Source organism: Entamoeba dispar, genomic scaffold (assembly GCF_000209125.1).
Source record: "Entamoeba dispar SAW760 scf_1105229459559 genomic scaffold, whole genome shotgun sequence".
NCBI lineage: Eukaryota > Evosea > Mastigamoebida > Endamoebidae > Entamoeba > Entamoeba dispar.
Genome location: NW_001853753.1, coordinates 3,506 through 20,506, shown reverse-complemented (window position 1 = coordinate 20,506; position 17,001 = coordinate 3,506). Strand labels below are relative to the sequence as shown.

General features: G+C 26.3%; 11 protein-coding genes across 11 annotated transcripts in view, besides 26 other annotated features; 5 read left to right on the top strand and 6 right to left on the bottom strand.

Annotated features, from left to right (window-relative positions):
- Positions 1-13: 13 nt before the first annotated feature.
- EDI_007490 (uncharacterized protein) lies at positions 14-544 on the top strand (the record flags this gene model as incomplete). Its single annotated transcript, XM_001735928.1, has 1 exon — positions 14-544. One exon carries the CDS (start codon positions 14-16, stop codon positions 542-544), a length of 531 nt encoding a protein of 176 aa, XP_001735980.1.
- An 81-nt stretch (positions 545-625) lies between these two features.
- Positions 626-661: a sequence feature (AT_rich).
- Positions 662-934: 273 nt separating this feature from the next.
- Positions 935-980: a sequence feature (AT_rich).
- Positions 981-1,253: 273 nt separating this feature from the next.
- Positions 1,254-1,332: a sequence feature (AT_rich).
- Positions 1,333-1,382: 50 nt separating this feature from the next.
- Positions 1,383-1,436: a sequence feature (AT_rich).
- A 63-nt stretch (positions 1,437-1,499) lies between these two features.
- EDI_007480 (uncharacterized protein) lies at positions 1,500-1,865 on the top strand (the record flags this gene model as incomplete). Its single annotated transcript, XM_001735927.1, has 1 exon — positions 1,500-1,865. One exon carries the CDS (start codon positions 1,500-1,502, stop codon positions 1,863-1,865), a length of 366 nt encoding a protein of 121 aa, XP_001735979.1.
- Positions 1,823-1,879: a sequence feature (AT_rich).
- Positions 1,880-2,095: 216 nt separating this feature from the next.
- On the bottom strand, positions 2,096-2,653 carry EDI_007470 (40S ribosomal protein S9; the record flags this gene model as incomplete). The annotated part of the gene is made up of 1 exon (XM_001735926.1): positions 2,096-2,653. The coding sequence occupies one exon, from the start codon at positions 2,651-2,653 to the stop codon at positions 2,096-2,098; it is 558 nt and encodes a 185-aa protein (XP_001735978.1).
- A 182-nt stretch (positions 2,654-2,835) lies between these two features.
- Positions 2,836-2,958: a sequence feature (AT_rich).
- A 25-nt stretch (positions 2,959-2,983) lies between these two features.
- On the bottom strand, positions 2,984-3,757 carry EDI_007460 (uncharacterized protein; the record flags this gene model as incomplete). Its single annotated transcript, XM_001735925.1, has 2 exons — positions 2,984-3,130; positions 3,179-3,757. 2 exons carry the CDS (start codon positions 3,755-3,757, stop codon positions 2,984-2,986), a joined length of 726 nt encoding a protein of 241 aa, XP_001735977.1.
- A 36-nt stretch (positions 3,758-3,793) lies between these two features.
- Positions 3,794-3,852: a sequence feature (AT_rich).
- Positions 3,853-4,311: 459 nt separating this feature from the next.
- Positions 4,312-4,335: a sequence feature (AT_rich).
- A 52-nt stretch (positions 4,336-4,387) lies between these two features.
- Positions 4,388-4,422: a sequence feature (AT_rich).
- A 172-nt stretch (positions 4,423-4,594) lies between these two features.
- Positions 4,595-4,639: a sequence feature (AT_rich).
- Positions 4,640-4,958: 319 nt separating this feature from the next.
- Positions 4,959-4,993: a sequence feature (AT_rich).
- Positions 4,994-5,021: 28 nt separating this feature from the next.
- Positions 5,022-5,100: a sequence feature (AT_rich).
- A 55-nt stretch (positions 5,101-5,155) lies between these two features.
- Positions 5,156-6,276, top strand: EDI_007450 (uncharacterized protein; the record flags this gene model as incomplete). Its single annotated transcript, XM_001735924.1, has 2 exons — positions 5,156-5,383; positions 5,434-6,276. 2 exons carry the CDS (start codon positions 5,156-5,158, stop codon positions 6,274-6,276), a joined length of 1,071 nt encoding a protein of 356 aa, XP_001735976.1.
- Positions 6,112-6,150: a sequence feature (AT_rich).
- Positions 6,266-6,327: a sequence feature (AT_rich).
- A 41-nt stretch (positions 6,328-6,368) lies between these two features.
- EDI_007440 (uncharacterized protein) lies at positions 6,369-8,237 on the top strand (the record flags this gene model as incomplete). The annotated part of the gene is made up of 1 exon (XM_001735923.1): positions 6,369-8,237. One exon carries the CDS (start codon positions 6,369-6,371, stop codon positions 8,235-8,237), a length of 1,869 nt encoding a protein of 622 aa, XP_001735975.1.
- A 12-nt stretch (positions 8,238-8,249) lies between these two features.
- Positions 8,250-8,326: a sequence feature (AT_rich).
- Positions 8,327-8,329: 3 nt separating this feature from the next.
- On the bottom strand, positions 8,330-9,679 carry EDI_007430 (uncharacterized protein; the record flags this gene model as incomplete). The annotated part of the gene is made up of 1 exon (XM_001735922.1): positions 8,330-9,679. One exon carries the CDS (start codon positions 9,677-9,679, stop codon positions 8,330-8,332), a length of 1,350 nt encoding a protein of 449 aa, XP_001735974.1.
- Positions 9,680-9,712: 33 nt separating this feature from the next.
- Positions 9,713-9,765: a sequence feature (AT_rich).
- Positions 9,766-9,815: 50 nt separating this feature from the next.
- Positions 9,816-10,837, top strand: EDI_007420 (uncharacterized protein; the record flags this gene model as incomplete). Its single annotated transcript, XM_001735921.1, has 2 exons — positions 9,816-10,178; positions 10,226-10,837. The coding sequence occupies 2 exons, from the start codon at positions 9,816-9,818 to the stop codon at positions 10,835-10,837; spliced, it is 975 nt and encodes a 324-aa protein (XP_001735973.1).
- Positions 10,517-10,537: a sequence feature (AT_rich).
- A 3-nt stretch (positions 10,838-10,840) lies between the features above and the next one.
- Positions 10,841-10,869: a sequence feature (AT_rich).
- Positions 10,870-11,043: 174 nt separating this feature from the next.
- Positions 11,044-11,114: a sequence feature (AT_rich).
- A 26-nt stretch (positions 11,115-11,140) lies between these two features.
- EDI_007410 (uncharacterized protein) lies at positions 11,141-11,746 on the bottom strand (the record flags this gene model as incomplete). Its single annotated transcript, XM_001735920.1, has 1 exon — positions 11,141-11,746. One exon carries the CDS (start codon positions 11,744-11,746, stop codon positions 11,141-11,143), a length of 606 nt encoding a protein of 201 aa, XP_001735972.1.
- A 167-nt stretch (positions 11,747-11,913) lies between these two features.
- Positions 11,914-11,949: a sequence feature (AT_rich).
- A 68-nt stretch (positions 11,950-12,017) lies between these two features.
- Positions 12,018-14,819, bottom strand: EDI_007400 (tetratricopeptide repeat protein, putative; the record flags this gene model as incomplete). The annotated part of the gene is made up of 1 exon (XM_001735919.1): positions 12,018-14,819. One exon carries the CDS (start codon positions 14,817-14,819, stop codon positions 12,018-12,020), a length of 2,802 nt encoding a protein of 933 aa, XP_001735971.1.
- A 102-nt stretch (positions 14,820-14,921) lies between these two features.
- Positions 14,922-14,943: a sequence feature (AT_rich).
- A 156-nt stretch (positions 14,944-15,099) lies between these two features.
- Positions 15,100-15,218: a sequence feature (AT_rich).
- A 359-nt stretch (positions 15,219-15,577) lies between these two features.
- Positions 15,578-15,622: a sequence feature (AT_rich).
- A 99-nt stretch (positions 15,623-15,721) lies between these two features.
- Positions 15,722-15,799: a sequence feature (AT_rich).
- A 107-nt stretch (positions 15,800-15,906) lies between these two features.
- Positions 15,907-15,982: a sequence feature (AT_rich).
- A 45-nt stretch (positions 15,983-16,027) lies between these two features.
- Positions 16,028-16,184: a sequence feature (AT_rich).
- The window catches only part of EDI_007290 (uncharacterized protein), a gene marked incomplete at both ends in the record, with an annotated part of 1,422 nt that continues 602 nt past the window's right edge, over positions 16,182-17,001 (bottom strand). Inside the window, one exon of the mRNA XM_001733267.1 lies at positions 16,182-17,001. This exon is cut by the window's right edge and continues 188 nt beyond it. Within this exon, the coding sequence (XP_001733319.1) occupies positions 16,182-17,001 (820 nt within the window).

Sequence of the window (17,001 nt, the reverse complement as noted above, 5' to 3'; positions counted from 1 at the left end):
TGTAGATTTGTATATGTTAGGATATCTTGGTGGATGTAAAAAATATGGTCGTTTCTATAGAAATGAACTTGAAAAAGTTGTAAAAATATTAAATCCAAAAAAACCTTTATCAGAAGAATTAAATAACCAATTTAATGCATTAGAAGGAGAGTCATATGTTAAATTTCTTGGGGTTGTTTATGATTGGGTTGATATAATGTTAAAAGATCTTCAGTCACATCAACCAGTTGGTGAAAAAGTTAATTTAAAAATTTCTGGATTTGTTCCTGTTGAAGGAAGAACTGAAATGATAGACATTTTGCAACCATTGTTATCTACAGTTATTCAGTCTAAATATAAAAACGATGTATTTGAACAATTTATTTATTTTGTCATTAACTATAAGAAAAGAAGACTTATGAGAAAGGATGAAATTCAATTCCTTATTGATTTTTTAATAAAATATCCAAGTATGAAAGCTGTAAAAAATTCAAATGATGATACTTGTTATTTCCCAATTCTTTATGATGAATTTATTGAATATGTTCAAAATAATCACAAATAATTGAATGAATTTTTCACTAAACACATTATTATTTTCATAATTAGTAGATTGTACTATTTTCTTTGTTTTCTTTTTATTGAGTTTTTTTTTAATTGTTTTTGTAATTAAAAATTTTAAGAAGTTGTTAAACAAAAAATAACTTATTTCTTAACAATACTCGATATATGTTAATATTTAACAGAGTCTCTGTTATTGCATCTGATAATTTTCTTGGTATTCTTTACAATGAATAGTCACTGGACAAAAACATCTTGTATCTTTAGTTTAAGGAGTTAATTTCATAATTTAATTCTATTCGCTCTAGTCAAATTTAAACAAAGAACTAATCCAAGTTAATAACAGCAAACTTTGTTTATCTCTTTTTTTTATTAGGATATTAAATTGGTTCACTTTTTAATATTTCATATTATTAAATAATCTTTAATGATAATTTATTCACTCATAAAGATAATAAACTGTTCATAAAAAAATAACTTCATTGCATTATATTAACCGTATCGTCTATAATTCATACTGCTTATTTTCACTACCTAAGGAGTCTAGTTTGAATGTTTTAATTAATAGTATGTATTTATTAAATCTTTCAACTGACAAAATAAGAAAATCATTTGAAATAAAGGAAAAAAAATTTTGGACTATTCTATTTCTCTTTGAAACCAATATTTTAAAGAATTGATATATTAAAATGATTATGTATTTGGGTAGAGACAAAATATATTAAAAATTATCTAATAAATACTTTAAAAACCAAATTACAATACATATTAAATTATTAATTGTTTTATTATCTATATTCCAATAACAAGATTCTATTTCAAAAATAAAAAGAAGCAAATTCTTTTAATTAATAAAAAAATTAAATTGGATTCATAAAATTTATTATTCAAATAAACTCAAAAATAAATCATAAGTTGTTGTCATTAAGGAACAAATGATAAAATTGTTTATTATAATAATGATTATTAACAATTGTTATAGTGAAGAGACAACACCCCTTAATTATAAACAGAAAGAGATAGAAGATATTGTACCAGAACTATATGAGTCATATAACCAAGATTTTAAAACAAAACATTTTATTATGTTTTATCATCCTTATTGTGAGTGGTGTAAAGAAATGAGGATGTTATTAATTCAATTATCAGAAGAACTTCCTAATGTAAAATTTCATCAACTAAATTGTGTTACTTATAAACAGTTTTGTCAAAACCATCGAGTCAATAGTTATCCAAAAATGTATATTATTCATGGATTCTTTAATGGTCAGTGCTTTGATAGAAAATATGAATTAATAAAAAAATTTATCGTTAATTTTAAGTAAAATTATGTAAAATTCATTTACCATCAACAATTTGAAATAATATTCAGTTTAAAGTAAAATATAACTCCTTTTTCTTTTTGTTTATCAACTTCTTTATTAAAAGATTATTGAATAAGAGTTATTTCATTATAACTTTTTTAAAATATAAATCTTAATGAAAGACAAGTTAAAAAAGAGAAATTCCTAAATTTCTATTTAAGTATTGTTAATGATAGTAAGAAAGTATCAATTTAATTATCTTCTTTACCAGCATGGTTGTTCTTTCTCTTTCTTCTTCCATTAATTTCTGGATTAGTTAATGGTGTATTATCAGCTAATTGAATGAGTGGTTCTGATTCAACTCTAACAAGGAAGGATGGAACATCAACAACTTGTTTACCTACTTTAATCATTTTTCCTCTAATAAGAACTCTAGCATGGTGAATAGATTTAGCAAATCCTTTTCTGTAAACGAGAGTTTGAAGTCTTCTTTCAAGAAGATTTTCTTCTTTAAGGGCAAGAACAAATTCCAACTTGTTTTGATCTCTTGGAAGAATACCAAGGTTGTGAAGTCTTCTGAGAAGAGCTGCACCTTCAAGAAGTCTCTTTGGATCTCTAGCATCTTTCATTAACATAACTTTAGCAATAGTTCTCATATGTCCAAGCATATAGTGAACACGTTGAATTTCCTTTTTATTTTTCAATCCAAATTGACCAACAAGTTTAAGTTCAGCATCAAATCTTTCTCTTTCGTATGGTACTTTTGGTGTTTTGTAAGTGATACTGTGGTTTCTCAAACAACGTCCCATGCTTCACTTTGCCCTTAGAGTTCTTTTCAAATTTTTTTTAAGTTCAAAAAAGGGTTTTATAGTTTCTTATTAATAATTTTACTATTCATCTTTATCTTTTTTATTCCTCTTTTTCCTGATATCATCTTCAATTTATTGAAACCCTATTTTAGGGTATATCTTAAAAGAAGAACATACCAATCATTTTAAATAATTACTTTTTAGTAATTTAATTTTTTAAGAAGTTAATAAAATATTATATTTATTTTAATTTAAATATCACATTAAAACAAAAAATAATTAACAAATTTTTTTGATTTTTTTTTGAAAAACAAATCAATAAAAGTAGCACTAATTCTTTTTCTTATTGTCTTTTTGAATATATCTTCCATAATCATAAATCATAAAGGCAATATCTGAAATTGAAACAAAACTAGCAATTTCTGAAATAGCAAGAATTATAAATAAAATACATGCATCAAGTTGTTGTTTAATATCCTAATATTTAATGATACAATTTATAACAAATCAAATACAAAAACAAACTAATATACCAAAAGCGAATAAAATGATAATTTCACCTCCAATAATAAATTTCATTGAATTCAAAAAATGATATTTCAATAAATAAAAATGTGAAACAACTAAGTAAAGTACAATTGGTATTAAAATACGAAGAGATAACCAATTTCTTATTAAAAAGAAATAAAATATCCAAACAAATATAACTAATGAAAGGTTCCAGTTTAATGTAATAGTATGACGATACACAAGCGCAATAAATAAAATAAAAATACATATTGTATGGAATGAATAATAAGCAGAACTACCACTTGGATATACAAAGATTGATGCACAACAACCAAAGAAACTTGATAGTCCACTAAGTCCAATATAAATACTTGCTGCAAATACTCGTTTGAAATATTTACTATCTTTTAGATAAAATAAACTAACAATAATTAATACAAAGAACTCTGCTATACAAACACAAAACCATGAAAAAGAACTAAGTATCATAATATATTGTAATACCCCTTCTGGAAAAGTTACATTATCAAATGAAAAATTTTGAACATATCCAAATTGTTCTAATAACATTGAAATTCCATTCTTTCCTTCCATTTCTATTTTTTTTAGAATCTTATTTTTAAGTTCTACTAATTTTTTTTTATTATAAAGTATTTTGTGTTTCTCATTTTAAATAAAATATTATTATTCCAAATATCAAGCATTTCAAGTTTAAATATAAAACATAAAATGATAAGTCTAAGAGGTTTTGAATATTAATGAAACTTATTATATATTTCTTGTAAAAGTTAGTTATTTCTTGAAAGAAAAGAATTCCTCATTAAGATATCTATACTAATATTTGATTTTTTTTATGAAAAATGGTTTTTTTTCTAAAGTATCTATGTTAAGAACTATAAAGAATCTAGAAATCTAACTAACATTCATCTAATTGAAAGTTCTCTGAAAACCTCACAATCTTATACAACCTTTAAGGTAAACTAAATGAATTTATAAAAACTTAGTTAATAGCGTGATGTAATTAAAACGAATTTTATACTTATGAAAAGATACATAAGAAATTGAATTTTTCAATAAACTCTGAGTATAAAAATGAAAGAACCAAGTTAGTGTCTTAAATACGACTTGAAAAGAAAAAGATTTATGACAATATTTATTTAAATATTTTATAAGTATGAAAATAACTTACATAGTACTAATAAGGGTGTAAGAATTAAACCAACCTATTATAAAATAATTCAATTTCTTATATTTTAAATGAGAAATTGAATGATAATGTAAATTCATTATTTTTTTGAATAAAAATCAAATACAGTGAATTAACAAAACTACGTAATCATTTATTCAGTACTATAAATGAAATAAGTAATTAATCAAATTTCCATAATAAATAAGTTGGGGGTACACAAAAAACAAGTAAATAAGTTTTAGATAAATTAACATTTTTAAAAGAATATATTAATGTTAAAAAAAAAAGACTCTTTTTAAAGAAAAACTTTGATTAAATTAAATGGGTATTACGCATTATTTAACACAGTGAATGGGAGAATTTTCAGAGTATAAAACAATATAAACATATTTTAATTTAGAAAAAGTTACTCATAAAGATTATCTAATTACATCCACTTATAAAAAAAAAATAAATTGGTTGATCAATAATAAAAATCCAATAGTATGAAATATTTGATATTATGGTTAATTAAATTATGTAATATCTAAAAAGAAACTCGTAGATAAGTATTTTAAGAAAATAACTTTCTGTCATAGGATTTGAACTCTTTATTATATGAAAAGGAATAATTAATAAAAAAGGAAATATAAAATATTATACGCAAACACATTAATAGAGAAAATGAAGTTAAAATTCTATTTTAACTAAAAAATAATTTTTCAAATAGAAATATCCCTAAAATATATTTCAAAAAAAAAAATTTAAACATCATTAGTACCATAAAAACTGAAAAAAAAACAATAAAACATTAACTTCAATTAATGAAAAAATATTGTTATGATGTAAATATTTTATCATTTGGTAACATTCAAGATGATACAGAAAGATATAAAGAGATGGTAGAATGGGTTAAATCATATAGAGAATTAAACATGAGAAATACTTTACGTCAAAAAAAACCAAAAATTTTATGTCCAATATGTAATTCTTATTTAAATCTTTCTGACACATATTGTGTAGGTGATTGTTGTCATAGGGTCTGTTATGACGTTTGTTTTATTATGTATTAGGAATGCAATTAATATATTTATCAACTTAGTGTATAAAAAAACATGTACAACAAGAAATTAATTCAAAAAATGAATATATTAACTGTCCATGTGATCAATGTGAGTGTAAATTAGATAATGCACCTCGACTATTTAAAGACAAAATAATTTCAAGTGAATTGAAAGAAAAATATGAAAAAAAAATGAATGATGCTTATTTAAAGAAAAATAACTATTCTCCTTGTCCACTATGTCATGAACTATTACCGCCATACGATGGTCCAAATAAAAGGCATTGTAATTATTGTAATGAAGATTACTGCTATAATTGTCATGAAAAATGGCATGAAGGATTTACATGTCAACAATATGCCAATTATAAGAAAATGGCTCCTCTTATAAAAGAATTATTTGTTGAGGGATTAAAGTTTATTAAAAAAGAAAATGATCCAAATTTATCAAATAGTATTATTCAATTTAACTCTATGTTATTGAATAACTGTATGTCCTACCAAAGATTTATAAAATCATTTAAGGACACCCCTTGTAATCATGCCTCTGATGGATTTTTTGCTTGGCATGGAAGTTCTGAGGTAGGTGTTAAAGGGATTTGTCAAGAAGGTTTTGACCCTAAGAGAAGATTAGGTCAAGCACATGGTGCTGGTGAATATTTTGGAGTTACAGCAAGAATCTCAGGAGATTATTTAAAAGAAGGCAGTCATCATATGATTTTAACATTTATTTCAAATAAAAAATTTAATAAAATACATAACAATTTTTGTTACGTAATAAATAACCCTTTGGATTGGAGTTATTCATATTGTCTTCCATTATTTATAGTATCATATGGTAATCATTCAGAAGTAGATTATGTATCAAAGGAAAATTATTAAAATTAATTGATCAATTTTAAGTTTAAAAGAAAAATTAAAAACAAAATTAAACCCTAAAAAAATTAACCTAAAAAATTGAATTTTTTCATTTGATGAGTTTATCTCCCTATCCAACAGCATCAACATCAAAAAAAATTAAATCATCAAAAATATCCCCTTCTCCTAAATTACCTGAAAGTAAAATTGAAGTAAAAAAGGGAACTTTTGGATATGAAAAAATTGGAGGAATTGATAAAATAATAACTGAAGTGAGAGAATTAGTTGAATATCCTTTGTTGCATCCTGAAATTTATAAACATCTTGGAATTGAACCTCCTCGTGGTATTTTATTACATGGACCTCCTGGATGTGGTAAAACGTTATTAGCAAAAGCTATTGCAGGAGAAGTGGGTGTTGCTTTTATTGAGGTGTCAGCAACAGAACTTGTTGGAGGAATGTCTGGTGAAAGTGAAAGTAAAATACGCGATTTATTTCAATCAGCATCACAAAGAGCACCTGCCTTATTATTTATTGATGAAATTGATGCTATTACACCAAAAAGAGATAACGCACAACGTGAAATGGAAAGAAGAATTGTTGCTCAATTATTGTCTTCATTAGACAAACTTAGTGAAGCAGATAAACCAGTTATTGTAATTGGTGCTACAAATCGTCCTGATTCATTAGATCCAGCATTACGTAGGGCTGGTAGATTTGATAGAGAAATTGCTATGGGCATTCCTAGTGAAGCACAAAGAAAACAAATATTAGATAAAATGATGGTTAATTTAAAAATTGATTCTGCTGTTAATATCGAAAAATTAGCAAAAGGAACTGCAGGGTATGTAGGCGCTGATATTGCTGCCTTAACAAAAGAAGCTGCCATAGCAGCTATTCATCGTATTTTTAGTGGAAAAGCTGGAACTGATAATCTTAAATCTATTCAACAAGATGTTGAAGAAGAAAATCAAAAAGATTTAAATGAAAGACAAGCTGTTTGTGATTATTTAAAATCAAATACTAACACATTTACAGAAACAGAACTTGCACAGTTAAGTATTACTCAAAGTGATTTTGATCATGCTTTAAATGTTGTACAACCATCTTCTAAAAGAGAAGGATTTACAACTATTCCTGATGTTACTTGGGATAATATTGGAGGTATGGAAGAAGTTCATAATGAATTAAAAAGACTTGTAGTAGGTGCTGTTCAATACCCATCATTGTATAAGAAATTTGGTGTTGATACTCCTGCTGGTATTCTTCTTTATGGACCACCAGGATGTGGTAAAACATATTGTGCTAAGGCTTTAGCTAATGAATGTAAAGCTAATTTTATTGCTGTTAAAGGTCCACAATTACTTAATAAATATGTTGGTGAAGCAGAACGTGCTGTAAGACAATTATTTATGAGAGCAAGAAATAGTGCGCCTTGTGTTATATTTTTTGATGAATTAGATGCACTTGCACCAAAACGAAGTGAAGACTCATCTGGGGTATCAAGAATTGTAAATCAATTGTTAACTGAATTAGATGGTATGGATGTAAGAAAAGATGTTTTTGTTGTTGCAGCAACAAACAGACCAGATTGTATTGATCCAGCAATGTTAAGACCTGGAAGACTTGACAGACTTATTTCAGTTGATTTACCAAATAGTGATGCTCGTGTTGATATTCTCAAAACTATATGTAAACGACAAAAAGTTCCACTAGCAGATAGTGTTAATTTAGAAAAGATAGCACGATCTGTTCAAGTAGATGGTTTTTCTGGTGCAGACCTTACTGCTTTGGTTAAAGAAGCTTCTGTTAGAGCTCTTGATGAAATTGTAAAAAAAGTTGGATATGAGAGTGCACAAAAAGATGGTGGTTTAGTAGAAGAAAGGCACTTTATTGAAGCGTTATCAAAAATACGTCGTAGCGTAAGTAAAGAAGATGAATTAGAATATTTAAAGATAAAACAAAGTATTTTATCTCAAAATTGATTGAGTTGATTGTTATTTTTGTTTTTTCTTTTATTATTGATAAGTTTAAATAATTTTTTTCTTAGATAAAAAATAAATTAAAAAAAATTCAATCAATTTTCTTCCATTCTAATATCACTTTGAATGTGTTTTACTGATCGAGATGCATCGTAAAACAATTCATAAACTTTCTGAATATCAACAACATCAACTTCTTCAGCACCTCTTTTTTTAGCTTTAAGCATAGCTAATGAAATAAGTTGTATTGAATATCTCAAACTTGTTTGTTTAGCAATTTCAGTAAGAGCATCTAATGACTTAGCATTCATTCTAACTTGTTCTTCTTCAGCTCTAACAGCAAGAATCATTCTAATTTCATCTGAAGTATATTCTTGAGTTTTAACAATAATAAGTCTATCTAAGAAATCTCCAGGAATACCATGAGGAGATATTTCTTCAGTTCCTCTTATTTTAACGTTTCCTCTATTTGTTGCCATAACGATTGTTGGTGTCATTTCTTGTTCAATTGCATTATTTAAGAATGAAAAACATTCTAAATCTAACATATGTACTTCATCAATAAATAATACTCCTGGTAGAATCTCAGCTTTACCAATTCGAATCCATTCTTTTACTTTTTCATCAATTCGATTTCTTATTTCAGCTGATATTTCTCCTGTGTCACCTGCAAATAAAGATAATACTCCTCGTGCTTTTGAATTAATAACATCAATTTCATGCAATGTAACTGTATGAACAATAGTTTTCTTTTGTTGTAATTCTCCTTCTGGTGTTGGTACAAATGTTGTCTTTGCATCTGTAACTTCAAAATCTTTTGATCTTGCTGCAGATCTTCCTAAAACAATAACAGATCCTGACGCTTTATCAATTTGAATCACATCACCTCCTTTAACATTTTCTTTTACTAAAGCGTCAATCATTCTTTCACCTAAATCATAAACTGTTTCCATGTCAGTTGTTTTAATTGTTAATTTACCTTTACGTGCACCAGCTGTAGGACGTTCAATTCTTAATTCTTCAACTTCTCCTTCAATTATTTCAGTCTCTTCTTTAATTCGAAGAGCAACAGACCTTCTAACAGCTTGTGTTAATGCTTCTGCCTTAGACATTGCTAATGAATATACTTCACTACCACTAATAATTGTAAATGGAGTGTCTTCTCCTAGAGCTTGAGCAAGTCCCATTGCAAGTGCAGTTTTTCCTGTTCCTGGTTTTCCAGCAAGAAGAATTGCACGCCCAGAAATTTGTCGAGATTGAACCATACGAAGTACAATTCCCATAGCAGTACGTGCAGCAACTTGACCAACCAATCCATCAGCTTTATTACTAGCAGTGTATTGACCAGTAAGACCCAAACCATGAATATGACTATGAGCACCAATACGTTCTAATTTTGTAACTTCTTTAACTTCGTTTATAGCAGAAAGGGTTGGTAATGACATTTGAAAAAAACAAAATTTTGTTTTTTCAAGTTCTTTTTTTTTTTATAAAAAACAAAAAAAAAAGAAGAAAAAATTTTTTTATTTTTCAGATTTTTTTAATGCTACTCTTCTTTCCTTTCAACTTTAAAATCATTTAATGAGTGTTCAGTCAGAAACAGTAACCAAACGTACCTTCTCTTTTTCAAGAAGAAAAATAGAACACGCTTTTAACCAAGTTGTATTAGATGTAGAAAGTATAAAAACAATTATTAGGAAAAAAGGAATACCTGAAGATATTCTTCAAAAAAATATTTTTAGAAGTAAAATATGGAAAGTATTTTTTGGGTTTCTTCCAGAGAATACAGCACTATGGATAGACAAAGAAAGAATGTACACTTTACAATATTCCCAATTTCTTAATGACTTTTATTATAATATTGATTTTCCAAAAACTGAAACTTTAATAGTATTACAAAAAGATATTTCACGTATATTTCCAGATAATCCATTCTTTAAAGATGTTTGTTATTTATTTTAGATTATAGAAATAAAGTACTTAATTAATAGGAAGAAAATCTTGAATCAGTTCAAAGAATACTTTTTGTAAATTGTATTTTTAATAAATCAATAAAATATGTCCAAGGAATGCATGAGATGTGTGGTCTTATTTTTTATGTATTTAGTCAATCAGGTCAATCACGTGAAGTGGTTGAAGCAGAAGCATATTTTGGATTTACTACGTTAGTTGTTAGATTTAGAGATTGGTTTGATAAAGCATGTGATAATAAACCAACTGGTTTAAAAGAATGTTTTAAGAATATCGATAGTATATTAAAAATATATGATTATGAACTATGGAAATATTTAAATAAATTAAATGTAGACGTAACTTGTTATAGTTTTAGATGGGTTAGTATGTTATTTATTGATGATTTTTCTATTAAAGATGTTATTAAAATATGGGATGTATTACTTAGTGGATTTGATTCACAACAAATTTTTATTGATATTATTTGTATTACTATCGCTATTATTGAATTGCATCGTGAGTTCTTACTAAAATCAGATTCTGATGTTTGTTTACATCATTTAATGAATATTAAAAATACAGCTGATTCTGTACTAGAACGTGCATGTAAAGTAAGAAAATTTGTTGAATCTAAACATGTGTTTCATTGAATGTTATAAATAATAAATAATATTTTTTTATTCTAGGGTTTATTTTAATAATATTTTGCCATAATTTTACAAATATTTCTTAATAAGTAAGATTTCTTTATTATTACTTTCTAATAATTGGTAATGATGATGAAAAGTTTTCAGATTTTCTATGAAGACATTTTCAGCCTTGTCTGAGCCATTTTTTTATTTGATGTAACTATATCAAAAAAATATAAATTTAAAAAGTGTTTTACTTAAAATGATATTAGATTAATAATAAATAACAAATTAAATAGAAAGAAAACAAAACTCCAATTAGATTTAGAACAAAACGCAAGCTCCTTTCTTCTCTTTTTTCGAGGTATCTTTCTTTCCACTTTTCTTAGAAGATTCTTGTTTAGACTCTGATTTTATTCCTTTCATTTCTGCATATTTACTCAAAATCTCCCCAAAAACTTTTTTAACCATTTCTATATCATGCAAGTCTAATTCATAAAACAATCCTTTATAACTGTCTGCAGCTGCTTTAACTGGCGTTGTGTCAAAATCTTGAGCAAGATCTTTTTTAGTCATAACAACACATATAAGATTATCGTCATTTACACAGTCTTTGTATTGTGGTTGTTCGATATAGTGTTCAATAAATTTACAATCAGTAGGATTTATTTCAGACCCAATAAAAATATGAATAAGTCCAGAGGTTGCATAAGTAGAAACAGTAGCTTTTAAATCTTTAAAGTTATTTCCAGGTTCATCATAAATACTTCCACTGAAGCTAATTGTGTCAACAGTAAACGTAAATCTGTCTTGAGTTCTTGATTGTGTTTCTACAAAATCTTCCTGAAATTCACCTCCTCGTACAATATTAGAGAATGTTGTTTTCCCACTTTGTGAAAGACCAAATAAGCAGATATTTACGTCAGTCATGAAAATAGTATTCTTATGAATATTAGTTAATTTTTTAATGAGATGTTTTTATAGTAATTTTTATCATTCTTTAATCTTTGAATAGATTTCCAATTTTTATTCACCTTTTTGTTTTGTTTCTTTCCCGTTTTTTCTAACTTTTTTCCCTTTCTATTTTGAAAAACAACTTTTTTAATTTCTTTATATTTAAAATAGTTTTATATCTCCCTTTCTATTTTTTATTGTTATGTATAACCTATAGTTTTAATTATTTTGAAAAAATTCAGTCAAGTTATTCGCATTTTATTTGTGGGCAAAAGTTAAAACATTGAATCACTTTTCTGACAGTTGGTATTCGTTCTTCTATCTTTGGAACAGACTCAATATTAAATGGTATTATTGAATCTTTCATCCAACTATACATCACATCACTAAATTTATGTGGATATTCACATAAAATAGCTTCCCAATCAGTTTGCATTCCTTGTGGAATATGTTTACCAATTTGCTTACCTATTGAAGCTAATACAGACATCATAAATACAAACCCTCCTGCTGCAGTTCCACGAGTTAGTGGCATGAAATTATACCAGAAAAATGTGAAAGAAAACATAGCCCTTAAAATTTTCTCCTCTTCACTTTTTTCTCCTTTTCTAGTAAGTATTAACAATGCTAACTTCTTCCAGCAAGCCTCAAGTTCTTTATCATATAATATCCATCTTGATTTTTTGCATGGTGTTTTAATAGCAAAATCATATCCTATTGGTTCTTTTATTTCAGTAACTAAATTGGTTCCTTCATAGATAATTCGTTCTCCAGTTTTTGGGTCATCAAAGTTATCAGATCTACATGGAGTAGTAACTTGGAAATTAGACTCAACAACTCTAAGAATATCTCCTATATTTTTTGCTTCTGTAACTGCTTTAGCCCATTCTGGTTTTAATTGGACTTGTTTAGGAAGTAACTCTTGAACGATTTTAAATGCCCGATCATATTGACAGAAATACCTAATTACTCTTCCTTGTCCAGTATACATAGGTGTGTGTGATCCAAATCCTTCTTCAAATTGTTCAGGTGTTAACAAATCAATCCAATAGACAGGGTCATTCGGTTCAGATATTTGTCTCCATTTTGTAGATAATTCCATTAAAGTTCTCCATCTTATTTTGTCTAACAATTTCATGGCACTTTCTTCGTCTAATCCACCATTAATCCATTCAGGAATAGTTTCTCTAATATATTGTCCAATATTTATTGCTGCTAATCCTCCCATGAGATATTGAGAAGCGTTATGAACAAATCCTTGAGAATCATATTGCATATACTTACCAATGTTCATTGCAGGAATTAAAATCTTATCAATAACGTCTTGGCTTGGTAAATCTGTTTCATTGATATCTGGAATAGTGTCATCATATGAAGATTGTTCTTCATATCTATGTAAGGCAGCAGGAATAAGGTGTTTACAAAATCCTTCTTTAAATAGTGGATCAAATGAATCAATGTTCCATTCTGTAAAGTTATGATCTAATAAGTGGTGTGTGTATAATGCTACTTCTTTCATATACCAAGCTGTGTCATCACTTTTAATATCAATAGCTTGGTCAAATGAACTAATAGCTTCTTTAAATTGTCCAGACGCAGATAGTGTGACTCCGTTATAACGATATAAATCAACTTGTTTATCAATTTCTTTTTCTAATCCGTATTGTTGATTGTTAACATTTGCAATTGCTATTGCAAATTCTTTTGTTGCTTTAATATGATGTCCAATTTGTTGGAATAAGACCCCTCTTAAATAATGTGCAAAACAATGATTTGGAGCAAGTCTAAATATGATTTTAAACACATCTTCTGCTTTATTTGGTTTTCCAGCATCTTTCAATAATTGGAATAGATTAACATATCCATCAACAAAATCTTGTTTAATTGAAACAGCACGACCAAACGCTTCAGCTGCTTCTTTGAATAAACCCAGTGCTGTGTTATTTAATCCATAATGATTCCATGCAATATAATCACCTTGAGAACGTTTAACACAAACACCAAAGTCATCACGAGCTAATTCATAATTACGTATCATTTGATAACAAATACCACGTTGTTTATAACAATCAACATCTTTTTCTCCTCCATATTTTACAGCGTCATTCATATCAACAAGAGCCTCATTAATCTTACCTAATGCAATTAGTGTTTGTCCTCTTCGTTTATGTGCATCAGCATTTGTTGGATCTATATCAACAGCACTACCAAAATCTTCAACTGCCATTTGGTATTGACCAATCATAGCAAAAGCAGTTCCACGTGCAATATATCCTCCACATACATTTGGGTGTTTTTGAAGAAATTTTGTTAAATAATTAACTGCTTCTTGTAATTTTCCATTATTAACTAAAAGATATCCAATTGCCAATTCTTGATCAATTTGTGGGTCGTTTGTTGAATTAGCAAAATTCTTTGGTACACCTTTTTCATTTTGCTCATTTATAGGAATAACTTCTCCAATAACATTACCGTTGTCATCAACTTCTTCAACCTTAAGTCCTTTGCTCCTTTTAGGCCCATAACTTATTTTATCATTAGGTAATGGTTCAGGAATTTTAATTTCAATAGGTTTTTGTTGTTTTGTAGATTGAATTCCTTTTTTTGCCTTTTTACGCTCTTCAGCCATCACCCTTTTTGCATCCATTGTTCTTTCTTCTAAACTAGTTTCATTATCTTCAGTATAAATATTGTCCAGTTTATTCTTCTCATTAATAATTTCTTTTTCTTGTTTATAGGAGGTTTCTTGAGTAGTTTCTTTAATTTGTGACTCTTCTTTACTTTTTATTTTCTTTTTTGAGTGGTGGTGGTGATGATGTTTTTTTTCTGTTAAAGAAGTTTCTTTTTTAATTGGTATTTCTGTCATCTCTTCATTTTCTGACTCTTCATCATCTGATGACATAAACTTAGGATGTCCTATGTTTAACGTTCCAAAATTTCTGATTTTTAAAATAACAAGTGATCTGTCTCGAGATAGCTTTCTGACTTTTTCAATATCAATCCCATCGAGAACACTTTTTCTTTGTTTTGATTTGCTTTTATGTTCCATGTTCTGACCTAGTAGATAATTAGAGTTCTCTATAAATTATAGTTCTTTTTATTTTTTATTGAATAAAAAGGAAAACTTAGAAAAAATTCATAAGAGATAAGGAAATATTTTATATAATTTATTTGAGGATTAACTTATTCAGAAAAAATGAATTTTAGAAACCAAAAAACATTTAATTTTTCAAGTAATACTGATTGTTGATAAGTATAATCAATTTTAAACAGGACGTTAAACATAGAACAAGTTTTTTAATGAAATTACTTCAATTTCTTTTGAAAAGAATTAATAAATTATTTTTTTTGTTTAATAATAACGAAATTATAAATCATTATTTACTATTTGAAACCATTGTTCTTTAAAATAAATTAATAAGTTAATGATTTATGAATATAATATAATGACATATAAATTATGATGACTTTTTTTGTTAAAGAAAAACAAATGGTATAGAATAAGGCACTATAAAAAATGGATGTTGTGAGTGTTTTTTCAATGTACTTAAATGGCAAGGATTGAACAAAAAAAAATCAAACTAATATAGTAATTAGGAGGAATATTTTTGTTGATTGTATGAGAGTGTTAAGAGAAAAAAGTAAATATAGAAAATTTATAAGTTTGTTTAAAAATAGTTTAAACCAAAACATTGTTACGATATATTTTAAGATAATAAAAATACATAAATAATGAAATTACCAAAACAATAAAAAGAAAGAACAAATTTAAGAATCAAACTGAGACATTAGTTGGAAATAATAAGGTTATTTAATATATAACAAAAAATATTTGTTTAAATAAAATATAATCATAAGTAAGAATCGATAATTTATTGAAAACAGTTCAAATTAATAGTTTTTATAAATATGTTTATTTAGGAGTATTCTTTTTATTAAGGAAGAACGAACAATTTTATAAGTATTTTCATATAATTAAAGAGTAATATAAATTTTAGATTAATTAATTTTAATAAAACATTTATAAATGATTATGTTTTAGAATATGCGTAGAAACACAAATAAAATAAATAACAATATTTCAAAGGTATTTGTTTAAAAAAGTGTAGTTATTTTGAATTTTAAGTGATGAGTAGAAATATTTAAAATCTATCAAAATAATAAGATAATAAAATTTGATAAATGAGAAAATAAAGAAATAAATATTATTAACTTTCTTTTGTGTTAACTGATTTAAACATATTCTTTAAACCAAAGATTAAATAAATAGAAAATAATTATAAATTAATTTAAGTCAAAGTAATAAATACTTTTAAATAAATTTGTTATTAGATTTATTATTTTAATTAATACAAACGAATTATTTTATATAATCTCACTATTTCTTCTTTATTATAATTTTTATTAAAAATTACCAATAATATTTCATTCGTCGTCTTCTTCTTCGTTCAATAATTCGAGTAGAATTAATATCTTCATTTGTTCTTATTGATATTTCTGATTGTTCTGGTGATGAATATTTTTTACAAGAACATGGTTCATATGGAGAATCATCTTTAGTTTGATATTTGTCGTCATAATAATTACAAATTTTATTTCTATAACTTTCAGTTAATTCTTTTTCAAAACTCTCTTGGTTATTATTCTCTTTTTGTTGTAGTATTTGTTTAAATCTTACAAATTGTTGGAATTCTTCCCACATTTCTTTATCTGCTAATAAAATCTTTGAACCTTCTCTGTCATTTCTCCTTTTATAATTTTCATACTCTTCTTTACTATAAGTCCCTCTAGTTCTTTCTCTACTATTGCTTCTACTTCTAGTATGTCTATAAACTGGGTTATGATTAATATAGTCAATGCTAATGTACCGTTGTTCATTTTCATTATCACTGTAAATCTGGTTGTCTTTTATTTCATTTACATCAAGTAATGATAATTCAGGAATGATACGATCTATAATAACTTCATTATTTCTTAAATCTACACCATCATCAGCATTTAAATCAATAATTTCATGAGTATTATTATTATCACTATTATCATTTTGGTCACTAATTATTTGAACAAAAGGGATTTGTTTCTTTTGAAAATGAGGATAAGTTTTAGTTAATGATTGTTGATTTACTCGTTTTTCAATTTCTTCAAAGTATTTAATTTGTTCTTTATAACTTCGTTTAGTTTTTTTATGTTGTAAAGATTTAATGACTTCCCTAACAGTTTTCTTTTTAGAT